Here is an 18,049-nt window from a genome sequence, read left to right as displayed (position 1 = left end):
TCCGGGGTCACTCACGCAAACAGTCAGGGGTTAATGCGCCGCGTTTAGCAGTCGCCCGTCATGTCCGAGACCGCCCTTCCTCCTCCCCCGAGCGCCGTTTCTCGGCCCGTCAGCGAGGCACTCCTCAACGAAAAGGTACCGCTCGGAGTGGCAGGCCGAGATGCCTCAGTTACTAACTGATCTATTTTGGCAGTGGGACCGCTGCCTCTCCAACCTCCTCGTCAAGTCGACCCTCGGTCTCGGATTCGGCGTCGTCTTCTCCGTCCTCCTGTTCAAGCGAAGAGCGTGGCCCGCATTCGTCGGCGTTGGATTCGGTGCCGGCCGAGCGTACGAGGAGTGCAACTTCAACCTGAAACAAGCTGCGCGGGATCTGAAGAGGCAGAAGGCGTGAGAAATGGGCTTTGTCGGCACGGACGAGGCTTCGTCGATGTACAAATCATGACCGGGTCAGAATGAGGGGGTAAGCAAGCGGCATAGACAGCATCGCAGGCCTGTGGAACAAGCCTGCGTTGGGATTAGATGGTCCGCTCAGTTCGGTTAATCCTTCTCAAGCTCTTTAGGCCGTCGAGGTGATTCTCTTGGGCAGTTTGATTCTCCACCAACAATATCATTGAGCTTTTGTAACCATTAATAACAGACAATCAATTTGTTCAATCGGGAGCGCTCAGTTGGGCCGTCGAGCCACATGGAAATGCACGACATGTAGCTCCTATGAGTCGCCTCAGGACGATGGCTTGTGCTCACGAGTTTCAAGCTTCATGCTCGGAGGGACCAGGCATGGGGGAGCGGAGCGGTTGGCATCCTCTGCTAGTCTATCCGTGTCTCAAGGCGAAGCTGGCCATGAGTGATTCAACATGACTCCATGCAAGGGCACAACTCCCTCACGGACCCTCTGACCATCATGTACGAAGTGATCCGACAGGCCTTTTTGGCTGGGAAGAATAGCGCAGGCCACGACACAAGCGCTCTCGTGAAACTCTCGAGATACCGCCCTGCCACGCAGAGTGCGCCCTCGATAATAAACTACGCAGAAGGGGAATTCTAACCGAGTAAGAGGTTGCATGCATGTAGGAATCACCATCGCGTTGGCAAGACGAAGATAACGTCTGGCCGGTGAAGAGTTGGTAGAGAAGACCGTTTTTCTGGCACGCAAATATGACCGATAGCAAGTGGGCGATTCATTACCGGTTGATTAATCGTGCGCTATGTATGTGTGATGAAGAAGGAAAAAGGAGAAGGGAAAATCAGAGCCGCGAAAGTGTTGAGAAAAAGGCGAAGGGAGGAAGAGTCACGTGCCGCTAGGTGGGCCGCGTCCTGCAGAGATTGCACCATGTCCTCTTCTCCTGTCCCAGCTTGCTTTTCAATTTTTTCCCTCCTTGATCAACACACAACGACGCGCATGGAACGAACGACTCTCCGTCACCAAGCCACGCGCACACCTAAACGGACTCTGCCTTTTGTCCATGGCAGCACGCAGCTACACACGAAGTCTTTGTCCTGATTGATATTGCAAGTGCAGTGTCTGGATGAAGGAGCTACAGAACCAGTCCTCTCGTCCATGTTGCGTTTGTTTGCCTCGCACCCACAAATTGCCTACACCTTACTGCTCTCAATGCGCAAGCGTGTCAACTTGATTATATTCGTTCGTATGTGGGAGAACAATCCAAGGTCTAGACAACCAGTCCGCTCCACCCCGCTGCCACAAACATTCCGTGTGGCCTCGGGACTAGAATCGGACAGACATATTTATGAGATGACTGCTGCCTTCCCTTGTCTTCGCACCTTGGCATGTGCACCTATGATCCCGTGGTCCTGCCTTGCCTGTGAGATGTGTTTAAGGCCAGAGTTCGCCTTGACCACATGGCGATGCATCCGACTTAAAGCTTCGAGGTCCTGTGAATACAGCAGATAAACGCGGTCATATTAATCTCCAAAAAAATCCTGTAATACATAGGAGGGACGTGTCAACAAGTTCGTACGCAGTCGTCATCATATGCCAATGAGCGATGACACGGCGGTTTCAGCATCGGCTCGCGTGAGACCGTGGCGACATGCCATCATCTGACACCCTCCGTACGCCTGGGCATCAACCTGTTCTTTCCAATACACAACGCATATCTTTCCACCAGGCCTCGACGTGCTCGGCTCGACCACGCCGTCTCGTCTGGCTTGACGCATCGTGCCAGCAGCCGAGGGGCCCAGCACAACGAAAGGAGCAAACAAAAACAGCAAACAGTAAATAAGAATACCAGGAAAAGGCATCATCGTCAATCGTTGGCGGCGTCACAATCTATGCAGACATGACCAGGCTTTGGTCAAGGTTCCGTCTCCCGTCCCGGAACGGTCCCAGGGCGGACATGGCGTGCGTATATTTCGTTCTGTTCAAGGGGGCGATATTTGTTGGTAAAAACGTGGTGGGTTCAGCACCGGACTGAAGGGCCTGAGGGCCTTAGGACCGGTATCGCGGAGTGGCACGCTCCTGGATCCGCTTCTCTGTTTCAACGTATAGTCGGTCAAGGTAATCCATGGCCGAAGCATCCTTCAAGATCTTGGCGACCTGGATACCTGCCGAGATAAGCTGCAGTATGTTTCGGTCGTCCTTGAGCGGACGGCTCTGGTGCTTGGCCGCATGCCGCATTTCCAGCGAGTTCTCCAGGATGGTGACAAGCTGCTTGATCTGGCCGTTGTAGAGGACCCGGGCTGGAATGCGCCGCTTGGTCGCAAGTCTCTTGAGCAGATAGACCCATTCGGTCCACTCCCGGTCCTGCGGTCTCTCCACCGGCCTCATGTCCTGGGTCAGCGGGATGGGAAACTGGTACTTGGCTACAAAGTCAAAGGCGCATTGGGACAGGCGCTCGTTCACCTGGGTCAGGACGTTGTCCTGCTCCTGGACGTGGAGGTTGGTCGGGAGATGGGGAAGTTCTCGCTCCTGCATCGCCACCACCTCCTGCGGCGGTCGCTGTAGGAACTGATGCGGCCCGTCAAACTCATCTCGGTTCGACGGTCGGCGCTGAGATGCTCGTTTCCCGTTGGCCTTGGCATGAGCTCTCGGACTGGCAACATTGAGGCCATTTTCGGGCGAGTAGTCGGACAAGCTGGGTGAGGCAATGATGTCGTCGAGGGAGCCGGTCGGTGAATATCTCGCCTTCGGTTCCCACGAGGACGACTGAGAGCTCTGATACGAGCTGTAGCCGGAGCCCATGCCAGAGTTCATGACGGGCGATGGTCGGGCGACGTAGTTGGAAGCGGTCGACATGGTGGACGCAACTCTGGAGCTCGGGGGGCCGTTGGCAACCGTGCCGGGGGCAAATGGGGCCTGTGAAAAGGCACCAGCCGAGTAGCTTATACTTGATGAGAAGAATGTTATTTTCGTTTTTCCTTTCCTTTTTCCCTTGTCCGGCGTCCCGAGGGTTCAAGCTCACCTCTGAGGCATGTACAGACCGCTGCCGAATCCTCCATTGCCAAATGGTTCGGCGAAGCTGCTGTTGAATGCGTTAGCAGGCGTTGCAGTCCTCGGGCACGGAAAGACGGCACCTGCGGGCCGAGTTCCACGGGTCGCGGGAGATGGCCGAGCTCTTGTACGCGTGTGCCGGTTGTGCCATGTCCTCGGAGATCATATTGCAACGCAGCGGAACCTGGCAAGAAAGTCCTCGGGTGATGGCTTGCGGCGGCGAAAGAAGAAAGAGATTCACCGCGGCAAAGATGAAAGGACGAGTCAAAGTCTGAGCAACGGCACCAAGAGTTACAGACTTCAGCAACGGCCAAGGAAAACAAAGAAATCGCGAGTCCTCGGCAGACCAAATCCGGTATGGGGCAACTTGTATACTGCGAGCATTGAATCCTCTGGAGTCCGGGATAGCTTCAACGGAATCCGACGGGTGAGTAACTGCAGAGACGCGATCCAGAGGAGGAGACACAGAGAGATAGAGAAATAGAGAGAGAAATAGAGAGAGAAAGAGAAAGAGCGCGCGCCGGCTGGTGGAGCGGACAGATGGCAGAGGCTAGAACGTCCACTGGGCTGTAAAGTCTCGGAGGGCGGGAAAACGGGGGTTCTGGGAGAGCAGTGACGTGCAGCCTATGACGATCTGCCAGCCGGAAAGGACCCAAAGCAAATGGGCGTACGGATAGCGCTCCAACGGTCAGGACGATAACGGAGGCTGGGAGACGGAGAGGGGGAAGGGGGGGCGGGAGGGAAGACTGTTTCAAGAGCATCGGAATGAAGGCATTTTATGTTTGGATCATGAACGGCTGCGGAGGGGCCTGCGCGTCAAAAGGTAATGCAAGCTGGGGCGGGCTGTCGGATCCCGGTCGATATAATGCCTCCTTGGACGGCAATTGCATGGACCAGGCCAGGAGGAGGACCCTTTTGTCGGGGCAGGGTTGGTTGGAAGCGGCAGCCTTGCAGCAGCAGCAGCATGATCATGTATGTAAAGGCAAGGCAAGGCAGGGCAAGGCAGGCGGGCGATTGAAATCAAGGCCCTGAGCATCAAGTTGCGGCAGCAAGGCAAGACAGTGGGTGAATGTACCTGCTTGTCGACAAGCCTGGAGGCGAATGGCAGGCAGCTGTCATCGAGGCGGAGGACAACTCCGTCCGTCAGGCACATGCGGGTGGGTCGACGTTCCGGCATGGCATCGATCGACTTGCCGGAGGCCATTAGGCCATTGATTGAGGCTGATGGGTATCAATGTGTTCAAATTCTAAATCTGCACGGTGTAGACGTCAACAACCTGTCTACTGCCACACAACACACAACACCCTACTTGCCTGCCTCGCTTCTTGTACTGTTGTACAGTCTCAAAAAGGCTTGTAGGTCACGGCGCACTGTGCTGCAGGGTCAACGTCTCCTCTTCCTCCTCCTCCTCCTCCTCCTCCTCCTCCTCCTCCTTCTCCTCCGGAGCGTGGCAACTCTCTTGGGGGTCTGCGTTTGTTGCGCTGGCCATCTATCGCCACTCACACGAACCTACTCCATTTCGCCTTGCACCGGATGCATTTGTTTTTATTTGTAAATATTGTCTGTGGGGAGGCCGGGAGGGGGTGATGGGTCCTCTCGCCCGGGAACATCCCAGCGCTACAGCCCGGTGCCCGGTTATCAACATGCATCCCCCGACATGCGGCGAAGAAAGAAGGCGGAGCAGCGGAACCATTTGAGCCAGCCCCGATTGATCCCCGGGAGCCAGTCTTGACAATGATGGAAATAACAAAAACAAATCACGGCAGGAGTACTCCGTAACCTCGGATGCGATACGGCCATCTTTCAGCGTCGAATACAGGGGGTGCCTCTCTCTCTCTCTGTCTGTCTGTCTCTCTCTCTTTCTCTCTCTCCCTCCCTCTCAAGACGTCGTGGTGGCTCAGGCACCAAGAAAACGTGCCGACGCGGGCACCAACCATCTGTTCCGCTGTCGATTGCTGCCCATCTGCACTGTTTTGCATCGTCCCATAGATGCCACATGGACATCCAAGGGAAGAGCCTCATCAGGCCGCGTTGGCCGGCTCCGCGGCGGTCCTCGCACACGACTGGCTGAGCTTGCGACTTAGCACCTGCGTCGACCAAGTCTCAGGCCCCGAAACAGTGCTGTCCCATCTCATCTCGCCTCGCCTGGTTCGTCAAGATGCAGCCAGTAACCGCCGCCCTGCAGCATCAACCCGAATCGTGCCGCTGCGCCTGCGCCAGCTCAGCGAGCCGGATGGTGACGGCAGCAGTCATTCTCCAATCACCGCAGTTCATTGGTCTCTGTACTGCACGTACAGTAGTCAGTCCTTTGACCGCTCCTTATGTACGGACGTCCATCCAGTGACGGTTCGAGAGCTGACATCAACAACGCCGGCAACGTGACGTCGATGACGACTGCATCCATACTGGACGACACCGCACGCTTTGCGCAGCCATCAAAGCCCACACCATGTGTACGTGATGTCCCCAGAATGCGGAACATGCTCATCACCGCATCTTGTAGTCACATACTCTTGCTTGGCACCGAGGGACACGGGGCGAAGAAGGCCAGCGTGATTCGTCCAGTGAGTGCCCATGTAGCGGCCTCGTATTTGACTCGGTTTCTGGGCGTCTTGAGAAGAGTAACGTCCGAGGCTTCCGCCGCTTCAGAAGCCGTTCCCATCGTCTCAGCTTGGAGCGTGGTCGAAAAGTGCACCCCACAATGATGTACGTGGGCTGTATCCCATCAGCATGGACGCATCAATGTGATGTTGCCAATGCCGTAGGGAGTTGATTCCCCTCGCCGGCCGTGTGCGGAGACTTGAGGATATGCAGCACCACCAAACATGGCCAACAACACCATGCTCGGTTGCAAAACGTGACTCGTATCTTGACGGACGCACTCGTCGCTTCTGACAACTCGTGTGCCTGACAACACGGAACACGCAACTAATATGGAGAGTTCCACCGAAGCAGGACAGTGTAGACGTCAGACGGACACCATTGTACGTACAGTTGGAAATGCAAGGCCGGCAGCTCCAATCCTCCGGCGGTTGACGCATGAGCCTTTGAGGCAAGCATAAAGGATGTGACGTCTGACGTCTTCATGCTACGGCTCGAGGTTTGCTAGCGCACAGTAGCTGTCGATGTTTTAGCTCGCTCGTAAAGAATTGCGGGAAAGGAGAGTTGGTCTGTGCAAACTCGTGTCAAGCGGGGTGGGGGGTTTGCTCTCGTCGACGAATCCGGTACGTGAGCATGGGTGTCGGCCGTGGAGATCTGACATGAGATGGAAAACACACACGGACAAATAGCTCGATCGTGATGCATGTTATTAGAATGTGGTCCCGAGAGAGACGATGGCGCGCTCGGGGCTAATAAGTCGATATGGCGGTAAACGCATTAAAACCCCTGATTATTAATAGTGAGTGACTCGCTCCCAAGATCACGTGACAAACGTTGGCATTTCCGGCAGGTGGCAAGCCACAGGCGCTTCGGTCCACGTGCCCCGCGCCGACCCGACCCGCTGTTGCCGCGCAGGACATCGGCGCCGGCTTCTAGCGCCAGGGGAGATGATGCTGAGGTAAGCGTAAACTGCCGGCGGCCTGCTCAACACCACCGATGAGCTGTTTCGACAGTCAGTACCTGCCTCGTACGGGAACCCGACTGAGTTTCTGCACATTCGTCTCGTGCTGGCCCTTTGCGCATGCAAGCCTCGTCACACAAAACACCTCGGCCGCGGCCATGATTGGTTCGGCCTCTTCTTTTGCCCATGTTGACCGCCATTTTGCATAACCTCAGACGGCTCGCTTCCATTCGTCGCAGCCGCGCCCCCCCCGCCTCGTCACAGCTGGAATATGTAAAAACTCTTCTTTCCCGGACCAGGGAGCGAACAGCCCTGCTGCTTACCCCCCCCGCCGTTGTCATCCGCGCCGCGACTGTTGCCAGTAAGCTCCAGAGCACAGCACAGCTCATGCAGCTAGCATGCACAGCACCACTCAGCAAATGACGCACCACGCATGACAACCGTCTGCGTTCCCCCCTCAACCGGCCGACGGGCACCATGGTGGGCACTTGCAACAAACACCTTTCGGGCGAGACGGGAAACTTGGACAACGGACGGCCCGTCTCGGGCGCCTTGTCGAAACGGCTCTTGGTGACTGCCATGTCACCTCTCGTCTCGTCTCATTTCGCAGCTGAGCGCCAAGCGGCCAGCAAATCCATCCAGCTCGTGGCCCCCTCCCCGGCCATGCAGTGCTGTGTTGGCTTGCACGGTTGGCGCCGCCTTGGCCAGTGACGGCGTGTTTGCTGCCCTGCCTGCTCCACCCGGCCCCCCCTCCCGGCTTCAAGGAGGGAAGCCGGTCACGACGGAATCCCTGTATCAACGCAATCCAAGCGCCAGCGCATTCATGCGACCTGTGAGCAGACCCTGTTTATTGGCGTCATCCGACACGCTGTCTTGCGCGCCCCTCTTCCAGCCGGGCCAGCTTTGTGCTGTCGGGCCTCGACTGCAACGATAAAACCCGCGCACCCCCTCGAGGCCCAATGCCGGCTGATCGCCTCCTCCCTTTTCCCTGCCCAACATTCGTGCCCAACGCCCACTCGACAACTTACCTATCCACTCTTGTTTCCCACTGCTGATTCACCTCTTTTTTTGTTTCCTGCTAGAGCGTCTGAAACAGCGAAACAGTCTAAGAGGATCCTCCCCGAGAAAAGCCTAGGGCTTCTACTTCTCCTGTTTGCGCGCATCATTACGACTCTGCGCCGAGGCATTCAAACCACTCCGCCTCTCTTGTCGCAGGACAATTGGCCCTACCGGATCTCCTGGTCTCGTTCCGTGCTCCAGCCCAGGATACAATGACAGTTGCCCTTCTTGTGTCACGTCCGGGCAATATGCCGGGATACAATACCGCAGTTGAACTCGACGAGGTTCAGTCACTTTCTAGGTACTGTTTCTTCTTTTTCACATTGCGGCACGTCGTGTTTTTCCTGTCGTCTGCTCGCATCATGTAATTTTCTTGCTTCTTTCTTAAATCTCGTCAACTCGCACCGGCCACAGGGATTGCCAGGGGAAATTTCACCGGACCAGGGAACCTTTGCTGGACTTGCGCACCGATGTCGGGACTACCAAGAAAACAGGACTTGTCCTAGCCGGACAAGGTTAACCATATGATCCACTTGAGGCCTAGTGGTGAGTGACGCCCGTCAACTTTCAGCAGCGACAGCCCTGGAGGGCGTGGATTTATTTATGGACTACATGGCCCGTGGAGCTGTGCCGGGGACCCAAACACCACAACCAGAGGAGCCTGACGTCTCGTGCGTCCACTACCGGGACTTTCATGGCCGAGGATCTCTGTGCTCTCTACGCATTCCTCTGTACGAGGTTTGCGCTGAGATGCCTGGAACTTTATGTTCCCGCAATCCAATTTTGATTGCGTTCGCAGCCGCGAACATGGACATTCAACACTTTTTGCACTGAGTTCAATACTGGACATACAACTCAAACCCGTGGATGCTCTGCATGTTCCTTTTGCGCTTTTTCTTGAAACTCGGGGAGCTCCTTTTCGCCTCTTATCATTTCGAGGTGATCACCCTGCTTGCTCTTTGAGTGAACATGAACGCCGCACCATGGACGACAATTCAACCGGCAAGCATGGCACCCGGAACATCCCAACAAATCAAGGAGCTTGTTCTTTTTTTTTGTTACAGATTGATTGCCGGACTTTCGACGCGAGTGCCATTCGCATCCTCGGAGCCAAGGAATGTGTCTAGTGAGGCTCTCCAGGAACTGTCGCCAAATCGTGCCATTTCAAAATCAAGCTGGGTTTGTAGAACGTGCCCTTGCCGTGACAGATCGACGCCGGCTAACCTTTTACAGGATCAAAGTTGACTCCATGCTGTCTCGTACTTTATGATGTCATCTTGATGTATCGGAGCAGACGTGGAGAATTGTACACTGACCAGACGAAGAGATTATAGCTACCCCCAGCCTACAATGGCTCCGAACGCTTCTAGCATGTTTTCATTTTCTCAAACAGAACCATCGACGGACCTAGTAAATGGGTCGTCATGGGGCGCTCAGCCTGAAGGACCACAGAACTTTCAAGACTTTGCGGACAATGGATCATCCCATTCTGGCGATGCAGAGGAATATCTCTTCACTTCAGGCCAGTCTACTCCCAGAGGATCAAGGACGGACCAGCCCCAGACTTCGGATGCCATGTGGACTGCTGCCAGGACCGTGTCATCCGCGCCGAGGATGTCGCACGCCATGTCGAGAATACACTCGAGCAGATCTACTGCCTCTTGCATGTCTCAATCATCACACCTGTCCAGCATGGACAACACAGGTAACGCTGCCACCTTGCGGAACGGACCACAGCCCGCTGGCTCCATTACCGGGATGGACTCCTGCCTGCTGCTGGACCCTGATGTCGCGGCCGTGCCACACATCTACTGGTCTGACTACCATCTTGACATGAATTTGAATGCCGAGACCAATGGAGTGTTCGCCCTCACCGAGGCCGGCCCTCTTCATGTAGTTCCTGCCCAGATGCACCTTGGCACTGAGGCTGGTTTGCCGGACAATTCCTCACCTAGCTCGTGGGATTGCTTTTCCAGCTCCATCTCGCGAACTTCTTCTCCCGCCACCATCGATGACACCTGGCTTTCTGCGCCCATGAGCCCGCATTCGTCTCCCGACATGAAATGCCAGTCACCAAGGTATGTCAAACAGCGAATTTCTTGATAGTGATCTTCTGACACGTGAGTCTGAAAAGCCCTGAGCGGAAGCTGCCCATGATGCCAGAGGATCGAAATGGACAGGCCCTCGCCCAACTGGATGAATCCGGCCTCTCTCAGACACTTGCTTCCCGACGACAGAGCAGTGATGGTGAGTCAGCCAGGGATCATGCGCTGTACAAAAATGCCACGATCCGTGACGATGGCCTCTTCCATTGCCCGTGGGAGGGCCAGCAGAACTGCAACCACAAGCCCGAGAAGCTCAAGTGCAACTACGAGTAAGTTCGGAAGCGTGATGAACCGGAGATGGTTCCTGAAAACTGACCGCGCTAGCAAATTCGTGGACTCGCATCTCAAGCCATACCGCTGCAAGGCCGACAGCTGTGAGGGGGCTCGCTTCTCATCCACGGCTTGTCTTCTTCGCCACGAGCGCGAGGCCCATGGCTTGCATGGGCATGGCGACAAGCCGTATCTTTGCGTGTACGAAGGCTGCGAGCGCGCCGTTCCCGGCAATGGATTTCCCCGCCAATGGAACCTGAGGGACCACATGAAGCGCGTACACAATGACCATAGGACTGCCGCCGGCTCGCCGCCATCTGCAGCCGGGGCACAGTCCGCTAAGGGTCGCAAGAGGAAGACGGATGTTCCCGAACCACAAACTGCCGCAAGCCGCAAGGCTACGGTGAAGAGCATGCCAGTGGCAGAGCCAGTGCAATCCTCCAGGCCGCTCCTCGAGCAGTGGATGGACCACCGCCGAGCAGTCGAGGACATGGTTCGAGGGCTGGGTAAGCCTGAAGACTCGAGGAATCTCCAGCAAATCACCGAGGTCCAAAAGCACCTGTCCGTCATGGCCAAGATGACGACGGAGCTCACTGCTATGCCAAGATCGGAGGTGTTCCCCCCCCCAGGCCGTAAGAGCTACGTCTCTGGTTGAGAGACACAGTGAGGTGAGTGCCGTCCACCAACACGACCAGGTCAAGCCCATGATGCTGACAGCCGCAGTCGGGAGATGAAGCTACAGTATCACCTCAGACCGACCCGCTGGGCCGTGCAAGTGCACTGGCATGGCAAGGACCATGCCCAAGGCCCCGCCGCGGAGTCAATGACCGGGTCGAGCCAGCTGGAGGCAATGGAGGCAATTTCATGGTCCACTGCGACGACTGAAAGCCGCCGCGAAAGATATTCCCGAGGAGAACTACCAGCCGGACCACTGGATGGGTCTATTCGAGCCGTGAGAATGGAGAAGAGCTAGCAACCGGCTGCTACCGATGGGCTCGCAGGTCCATGTGGAGCGTTTCGCCATGGTTCGCTAGAGCCGCTGAGGATCGTGACGTGAGGAACGGACGGTCGGAGAAGCCATAGACAAATCGATGGAGTGGAGGTGGAAAAGCATGGTACTTTTTCTGAACAGCACTCTATGTAGGCCCACGATGAATGAAAGTGCGAATGCTTGAAGAGTGAGTGTTCGTCTGCCGTTGTAGGATCATATGACGATGCGAATATGCCGGGCTAGAGGCCAGCCAGCACTGTCGACATGGAGAGACGTGAGCAAATGACGAGCTTGAGCATTGCACGAGTACCATCGTGGTATAGGGTAAGCAGCAGCCGCAATCGAGGGGGTTTGGACGATGTCGAGGACAGGATTGAAGCATGGTTGGGATGACTGGTAAACCCAAGTAGAGCTCGATACAAGCACATGCTTCAACGCTGACGGGTTTTGTGTGATATCACGAGCGTCTCGTCTGGTATCGGTGGTGACTGTATCTGTGCTCAACCCCGCCTAGAAGGTGTCTCCATATATTTTGCCTGTCTACCCCTCCAACCCTCCTATTCGATGTCCGACGATTTATCAAACAACCATTTCCCTAGAGACCAGTATTTCGGATCGCACAGCCAGCTCCACAGCTTCTACACTGCTCAGCACGTTCGCCCAGCATGGCTCGCAAGTTCTTTGTCGGCGGCAACTTCAAGATGTGAGCCCCTCCCCGCTGCCGCCGTCGATTGCCCCGCGCCTCAAAACACCGCAGCTTGCGATGCCGGTTTGCGCGGCTGACCCATTGGCGTCCAGGAACGGGTCCATCTCGTCCATCAAGGAGATTGTCAACAACCTCAACAAGGCGGTGCTCGATGCTGAAGTCGGTGCGTTCCCCATGCTCGCGTAGTCTCCTCCGGATCGACGACGACTGACCCGTCCGTCGCGCATCAGAGATTGTCGTCGCCCCTCCCGCTCTCTACCTCCTCCTTGTTCGCGAGCACCTCCGCTCCGGGATCGAGGTGGCGGCGCAGAACGTCTACGACAAGCCCAACGGCGCCTTTACCGGCGAGATTTCCGTCTCGCAGCTCAAGGACAGCAACATCACCTGGACCATCCTCGGCCACTCAGAGCGCCGCACCATCCTCAACGAGACGGACGAGGTTGTCGCCTCCAAGAGCAAATACGCGACAGAGAACGGCCTCGGCGTCATCTGGTGCTGCGGCGAGAGCCTCGAGGAGCGCGAGGCCGGCAAGACCATTGCCGTCGTCAGCAAGCAGCTCGAGGCCCTCAAGGCCCAGGTCTCCGACTGGTCCAGGATTGTCATTGCCTACGAGCCCATCTGGGCCATTGGCACTGGCAAGGTTGCTACCACTCAGCAGGCCCAGGATGTGCACAAGGCCATCCGCGACTGGCTGAGGGGGGTCAGCGACAAGGTCGCCGACGAGACGCGCATCTTGTACGGCGGCAGCGTCAACGAGAAGAACTGCGGCGAGCTAAGCAAGCAGCCCGACATTGACGGCTTCCTCGTTGGCGGCGCTTCTCTCAAGCCTGCGTGTAAGTACTTTCCAACGTCGTCCCGGGGCTACGAGGCTGACTCTAATATTTTTCACAGTCGTCGACATCATCAATTGCCGAAAAGAGTAACGCCCATGCAGTGTCGCCCAAGACCATCGAGCCCGGAGAGAAGACCGAGAAAGGAGGAAGCGCAGGGCCAAAGGGTTTTGAGATTGGAAAATACACCGATATACCTCATGCGGAACAAGGCTATTGACTTGGCAGACTTTCTTAGCCATGCCGTGCCAGTGATGTGAATGGTAAAGTGTGCCATCCTATTTCGATTCCTTGGCCGTCTCGTCCATGTCCCGACTCCTACTTGTTCCCGCCGCCCTGTGCTGCAAAGACGGATCATCGCAACATTTTGCTCATACGCGCGGCAATCTCCACCATGGTCCTATACAACCATCCCCGTCCCGTGGTACGGAGACCAAATGCCTCTGACGCTGGGACTCGTGCTCGTGACCGCCTTGTTTGTGCGCTTGAGCTTCTCCCCACTCGCGTCGCGTAGAAGCTCTACTTTTGCAAGAATTTTGTCCGGCTCGAGGTTTCGCACGCAGACGGGCTTTGTCCGGCCGTTGATGTAGTGTCCGATGACGACGGGGTGCTTTCCAGGTCGGGGAGAGACGGCGAATTCGACCTGGGGATTGGCGGCGGCAAATTTGGGCAGGACAGATTTGATGAAGTGGCTGCGATGTGTAAGCTTTTGGCCGTACAGTCCACGACAACTATTGACCTACTTCATGCCCCTGGAGCTGCCGGCCCAGTCACAATAGTGAAAGTCCATCTTCTTGCACTGGAGGACGAAGGCGCCCAGGCCATTCTAGAATCGTCAGCCTACCCGCTGCTTCAAGGGGGGGTTAGGAAAGAAAGTACATGGCCTTTGGCAACTGCTCTTAGCGCTTTGACCGTCATCTTGACCTGCTTCTGTCAGGAGATATCCTCATGATTCGGCAATGAGCCCAACACGTCCGTCACTCCTGGCCGTAGGCAAGTCGCCAATGTCAGAAAACTAAGGTATGGCTTGAATTGCGGCATGTCCCAGATAGGCTTAGTGTATCTCGGCGTTTCTCCGGCAAAACCGTAGCTCCGTAGCCTCAGGACAATAATTTCGGGGCACCGCGACGGAAATGCCAGGCACCCAGAGCTGCATCCTCCTCCAAACATCCTCGCTCCCCACAACGCAGCTCATCGGTCCTCAGTCATCCGCCCGCCAGCCATCTGCACAAAGCGCCCCTGAGTGGGCGTCTGGCTGGGCACGATGACGGATAAGCTCCCCCCGAACCTGCTCGCGCTCTTCGCGCCGCGACCTCCCCTGCGCTGGGTCGAGCCGACCGACCACCCGCCCGAGAAGCGCTTCACCAGGGCTGTGACTGGAGTTGCCGAGTGCCTCGGCGAGCTACAGAAATATAAGGAGACGGACCAGTACACTCCCACCGAGAGCTGGCTCGAGGCACGCGATCGAAAAAAGGAAGAGAAGAAAACTGCCATCAAGCAGCTTCTCGAGCAGGGCCCCAAGAAATGTGCGAGGCCAAAACTTGATCCTGTCACCAACTGTGCGCTGACTGCCGATGAATAGTCAACCCCTCGGATGACCCAAACATTCGAGGCAATGCGCTCTCGACCATGATCGTCTCCCGCCTGAGCTACGACGCGGATGAACGGGACCTGGAACGACACTTTGGCCGATTCGGCTCGATCGAGCGCGTTCGTTTCCTCGAGTGACGTTTGACACTAGTGCCCAGAACCAACTGACCTGTGCATCAGATTCGCGTCATATCCGATACTCGGGCCCACGAGAAACCCAACAAGAAGAAGAAGCCTCACCGAGGTTACGCCTTCATCGTGTTTGAGCGCGAGCCTGACATGCAAGGTAAACTACTCCCCTTCCGCAGGATTTAGTCCGTGCCAGCTATTGCGAGGGATGTCGCGCGGAACATTCCATGTCAGGAGTGCGTCGTAGGACGCAAACGCGACACTCTGCCTGAGTGCTTCAGATACTATCCCGTCGTTGTTGACTTGCATCATGCCAAACGCCGCTAACACGCCTCTCCGCGCTTCAACGAGCAGCCGCAGTCAAATCCTGCGATGGAGATCGTATCAGAGGCAGAGCCATCAAGACAGACGTCGAGCGAGGCCGAACCGTCCACGGTTGGAAGCCTCGAAGACTCGGCGGCGGGCTCGGCGGCCGAGGCTACACCAAAATCATGCCCTCGCGCCCTGTTGGTCCCCGTGGCTTCGGAGATGGATTCCGAGGTGGATTCCGAGGATTTGACGGCGGCCGGCCTCGTGGTGGCGGTCGCGGAGGTCGTGGCGGAGGCTTCAGAGGCGACTTTGGCGGCCCACGCGACAGAAATAGCTTTGGACCACCAACCGGCGCACCATCCGGCCCAGGATTTGATCGACGCAACGGCGACCGCAGCTTTTCGGGACCCAATCTCGATTCGCGAGGACCTGGACGCTTTGACGACAGACATGGCGGCTATCGCGGCGATCGCGGCGACGGTGGCCGGTTTGGCGACCGCGACAGTGGCCGTCGCACAGGCAGCAACATGGAACCGATTGGCCGTCGTGACGGTGGGTATCGTGACCGAGACCGAGACCGCGACCGAGACCGCGACCGTGATCGGGACAGGGAAAGGGACAGAGGTCGGGATCGTCGTGACTATGACCGGCCGCGAGATGATGACAACAGGAAGCGAGCCTACGAGGGAGGAGGGCATGACGATTCCCGGAAGATGCCACGTTACTAATCCGTACGCAAACACTTGCTGAACAGCAACCTCCATACCACATTGGTAGCGAGAGCTCGCTCGGCATTTTGTTGGCACGGAAAGGCGACATTGTCTGGTCTGGAGCGTTGAAACTCGCGAGGCTTGGCACACGGCATGAAGCCCGGCATTTCTAATCATCTCTGGCTGGGTGCCTGCATATGCACCTAGAACGAAGCGACATGCCATGCTAATGCATGGGGAGGATCCCTTGTCCGGACGGCCTTTGCCGCTCGGCTGCAGCGGATCCACGGGGAATCATCGAAGGGAATTGCACAGGACGTTAACCTTTTTCGCACTTTAAAATTGTCTGTACTATGCAGGGTAGGTAGAGATGCAAACTGATAGCGGCGGATACGCTACGAAACACGACGGAATTTCGAGGTAAGGTCAGAGGTAAGGCAGCGTTGTCCTACTGACCACGGCGATAAAGACGCCTTCGGCCGTAATCTCTGGATGAGCATGTCAACGCAACGGTGAGTAGGACCCTCGGGCAGATGGCTTGTTCACGAGTAGGTATTCGACGCGTGTTGACACGGTAGAGGGAGCGGTGTGCGTGCTGTATCGTGGATTGTTGGTTGAAATGACATCCGACAAGTTTATGAGTAGAAAACATGATGCGTGCCCGCCACACGTCCCATGACCATTGAACGCCGAGATCCCTTTGATGACAGTTGTAGTCACACCTGAAGTGAGATTCCAAGAAGAGGGGGGCAACAACAGGTACCCCTCGCAGCTGCAGCCGTTCCTAACCCCCCAATGGGACTACCTTTCTCCCTTTTTCCGTTATTGATCCTTTTGTTCCTTGCTTGGTTACGAGGCGTCAACTTTCCTCTATTCCCTCCATAGTTGGCTGGACGACTTCAGTAACCTCCCCGCTTGCAGCACTCCAGTGACTGTGGCCGTGTCAGTGTACGGATGGGATCCGGGGGGGTGGTTGAGAGACTTACGCCAGGACCTTGACTCTGAACTCGCTTAGGCAGACGCTAAACATTTTGAGAAGCCTCGTCTGCCTCGAGTCCAGCAGCTCGCCCTCTTTGCAAACAAGGTAGCCCTCGCCCTCGCCAGACTCGTCGCCCAAGACGACCTTGCCCTTGACCATGCGAGTCGGGACGCCTAGCCTCCTCAGCTCAGGCTCGATGGAGTGCTCGAGGGGGACGTCGTGCTCGGCAGGGACCTCGCCAGCGGTGGCGTAGACGATGCCGGAGGGGATGGTGAAGGAGCGCGAGGCGGTGACGCCGGCGCGGGCAAAGTCGACCTTTGCGAGGCGGGCAAAATAGTCGGTCACGTCCGAGGCGGGGCGATTTGTGAGCAGCAGGCCGACGTTGCCGGCAATGTACTGGGTGAGGTCGTCGATGCCCGGGGCGATGGCCTCGGAGGGGCTCTGGCCAAGGGCCTTTGCCATGAGCTTGGTCTTGCCGAAGAAGAGGCGGCAGTCGGAGAGCTCGCGGCGGACGTCCTTGAGGTAACTGTTGCGCATGTTGTCGACGCTGAAGACGAAGCAGTGCTGGTAGTTGGGGACGGCGTCGCGGATGCACTGGAAGAGCTTGTCCTTGTGCTCGCGCGTCTTCTTGGCCACCTGGGTGAGGTGGACGACCTTGGCCCGCTTCGACTTGGGCATGGTGGGCGGCGGCGGGGTGGAGGTATTGTTTTTGTGAAGACAAAGAGTGGTTCAGCGGCACCTGATGCGGTAGAATTCAGGGGATTCGACGGTCTGGGAGGGCGATGATCCAAGGTCGCAAAGCGTGGGTCGACGAGAGAGAGAGAGTGTGGCTGCGATGTCCGATAAGATATTGCGAAAATTTACTGGTGATAGGCCCAACTCTGCAGCTTTTTTTTTGCCCGGCGGTGGAGCGGCGGGAGACCCCGCAATGCTGGCGCGGTATCGACAAGGGGTCTTACTGAGTCTAGGCACAGCCATTGAAGGTACTTGGAGGCGGCATTGTCTTTACCCTGCTCCGTACAAGACAAGGGAGGGACTCGATTCCACGACATGGTGGCTGTAGATGCTTGTCTTTGTTCAGCTTTCAGTGTCTTGTGTCGCGCATGGGGGAATTGGCAGTGCCTGTCGGGTTGCGAGGCCTTCCTTTTCTTCGTACCCATGTTACGCATTATGTACTCTGTACGTTGCTCACTCATCGAGAGAGTCACTGACAGTGCAAAATTGCGTCTCTTTATCTCTGCCTTTGTTGAGGTGAAGAGGAGTTGATGTGCCCTCGGACACACCCACAGTCGAGAGCCGTGCAAGACAGCAATCAGAGAGCAAAAATAGGCCGCCGCCGGTGACAGAACTTGTACTT

General features: G+C 56.6%; 7 protein-coding genes across 7 annotated transcripts; 4 read left to right on the top strand and 3 right to left on the bottom strand.

Annotated features, from left to right (window-relative positions):
- Positions 1-60: 60 nt before the first annotated feature.
- HRG_03922 (uncharacterized protein) lies at positions 61-391 on the top strand (the record flags this gene model as incomplete). Its single annotated transcript, XM_044862393.1, has 2 exons — positions 61-135; positions 194-391. The coding sequence occupies 2 exons, from the start codon at positions 61-63 to the stop codon at positions 389-391; spliced, it is 273 nt and encodes a 90-aa protein (XP_044723419.1).
- A 2,058-nt stretch (positions 392-2,449) lies between these two features.
- Positions 2,450-3,617, bottom strand: HRG_03921 (uncharacterized protein; the record flags this gene model as incomplete). Its single annotated transcript, XM_044862392.1, has 3 exons — positions 2,450-3,347; positions 3,423-3,482; positions 3,535-3,617. The coding sequence occupies 3 exons, from the start codon at positions 3,615-3,617 to the stop codon at positions 2,450-2,452; spliced, it is 1,041 nt and encodes a 346-aa protein (XP_044723418.1).
- A 6,148-nt stretch (positions 3,618-9,765) lies between these two features.
- HRG_03920 (uncharacterized protein) lies at positions 9,766-11,103 on the top strand (the record flags this gene model as incomplete). The annotated part of the gene is made up of 3 exons (XM_044862391.1): positions 9,766-10,151; positions 10,199-10,447; positions 10,503-11,103. 3 exons carry the CDS (start codon positions 9,766-9,768, stop codon positions 11,101-11,103), a joined length of 1,236 nt encoding a protein of 411 aa, XP_044723417.1.
- A 1,001-nt stretch (positions 11,104-12,104) lies between these two features.
- On the top strand, positions 12,105-13,068 carry HRG_03919 (triosephosphate isomerase domain-containing protein; the record flags this gene model as incomplete). The annotated part of the gene is made up of 4 exons (XM_044862390.1): positions 12,105-12,142; positions 12,238-12,308; positions 12,376-12,978; positions 13,037-13,068. 4 exons carry the CDS (start codon positions 12,105-12,107, stop codon positions 13,066-13,068), a joined length of 744 nt encoding a protein of 247 aa, XP_044723416.1.
- Positions 13,069-13,375: 307 nt separating this feature from the next.
- On the bottom strand, positions 13,376-13,893 carry HRG_03918 (mitochondrial ribosomal protein; the record flags this gene model as incomplete). The annotated part of the gene is made up of 3 exons (XM_044862389.1): positions 13,376-13,667; positions 13,719-13,801; positions 13,855-13,893. 3 exons carry the CDS (start codon positions 13,891-13,893, stop codon positions 13,376-13,378), a joined length of 414 nt encoding a protein of 137 aa, XP_044723415.1.
- A 346-nt stretch (positions 13,894-14,239) lies between these two features.
- On the top strand, positions 14,240-15,731 carry HRG_03917 (RNA recognition motif domain-containing protein; the record flags this gene model as incomplete). Its single annotated transcript, XM_044862388.1, has 6 exons — positions 14,240-14,501; positions 14,558-14,685; positions 14,746-14,851; positions 15,049-15,318; positions 15,373-15,559; positions 15,614-15,731. The coding sequence occupies 6 exons, from the start codon at positions 14,240-14,242 to the stop codon at positions 15,729-15,731; spliced, it is 1,071 nt and encodes a 356-aa protein (XP_044723414.1).
- Positions 15,732-16,572: 841 nt separating this feature from the next.
- Positions 16,573-17,370, bottom strand: HRG_03916 (ribosomal protein l10 domain-containing protein; the record flags this gene model as incomplete). The annotated part of the gene is made up of 2 exons (XM_044862387.1): positions 16,573-16,645; positions 16,700-17,370. 2 exons carry the CDS (start codon positions 17,368-17,370, stop codon positions 16,573-16,575), a joined length of 744 nt encoding a protein of 247 aa, XP_044723413.1.
- Between the last annotated feature and the right edge of the window lie 679 nt (positions 17,371-18,049).

The sequence above is a fragment of the Hirsutella rhossiliensis genome (genome assembly GCF_020360975.1).
Source record: "Hirsutella rhossiliensis strain HR02 chromosome Unknown scaffold00003, whole genome shotgun sequence".
In the NCBI taxonomy this organism is placed as follows: Eukaryota; Fungi; Ascomycota; class Sordariomycetes; order Hypocreales; family Ophiocordycipitaceae; genus Hirsutella; species Hirsutella rhossiliensis.
The sequence above is the reverse complement of the archived record's forward strand: the minus strand, read 5'-3'. Positions and strand labels throughout refer to the sequence as shown.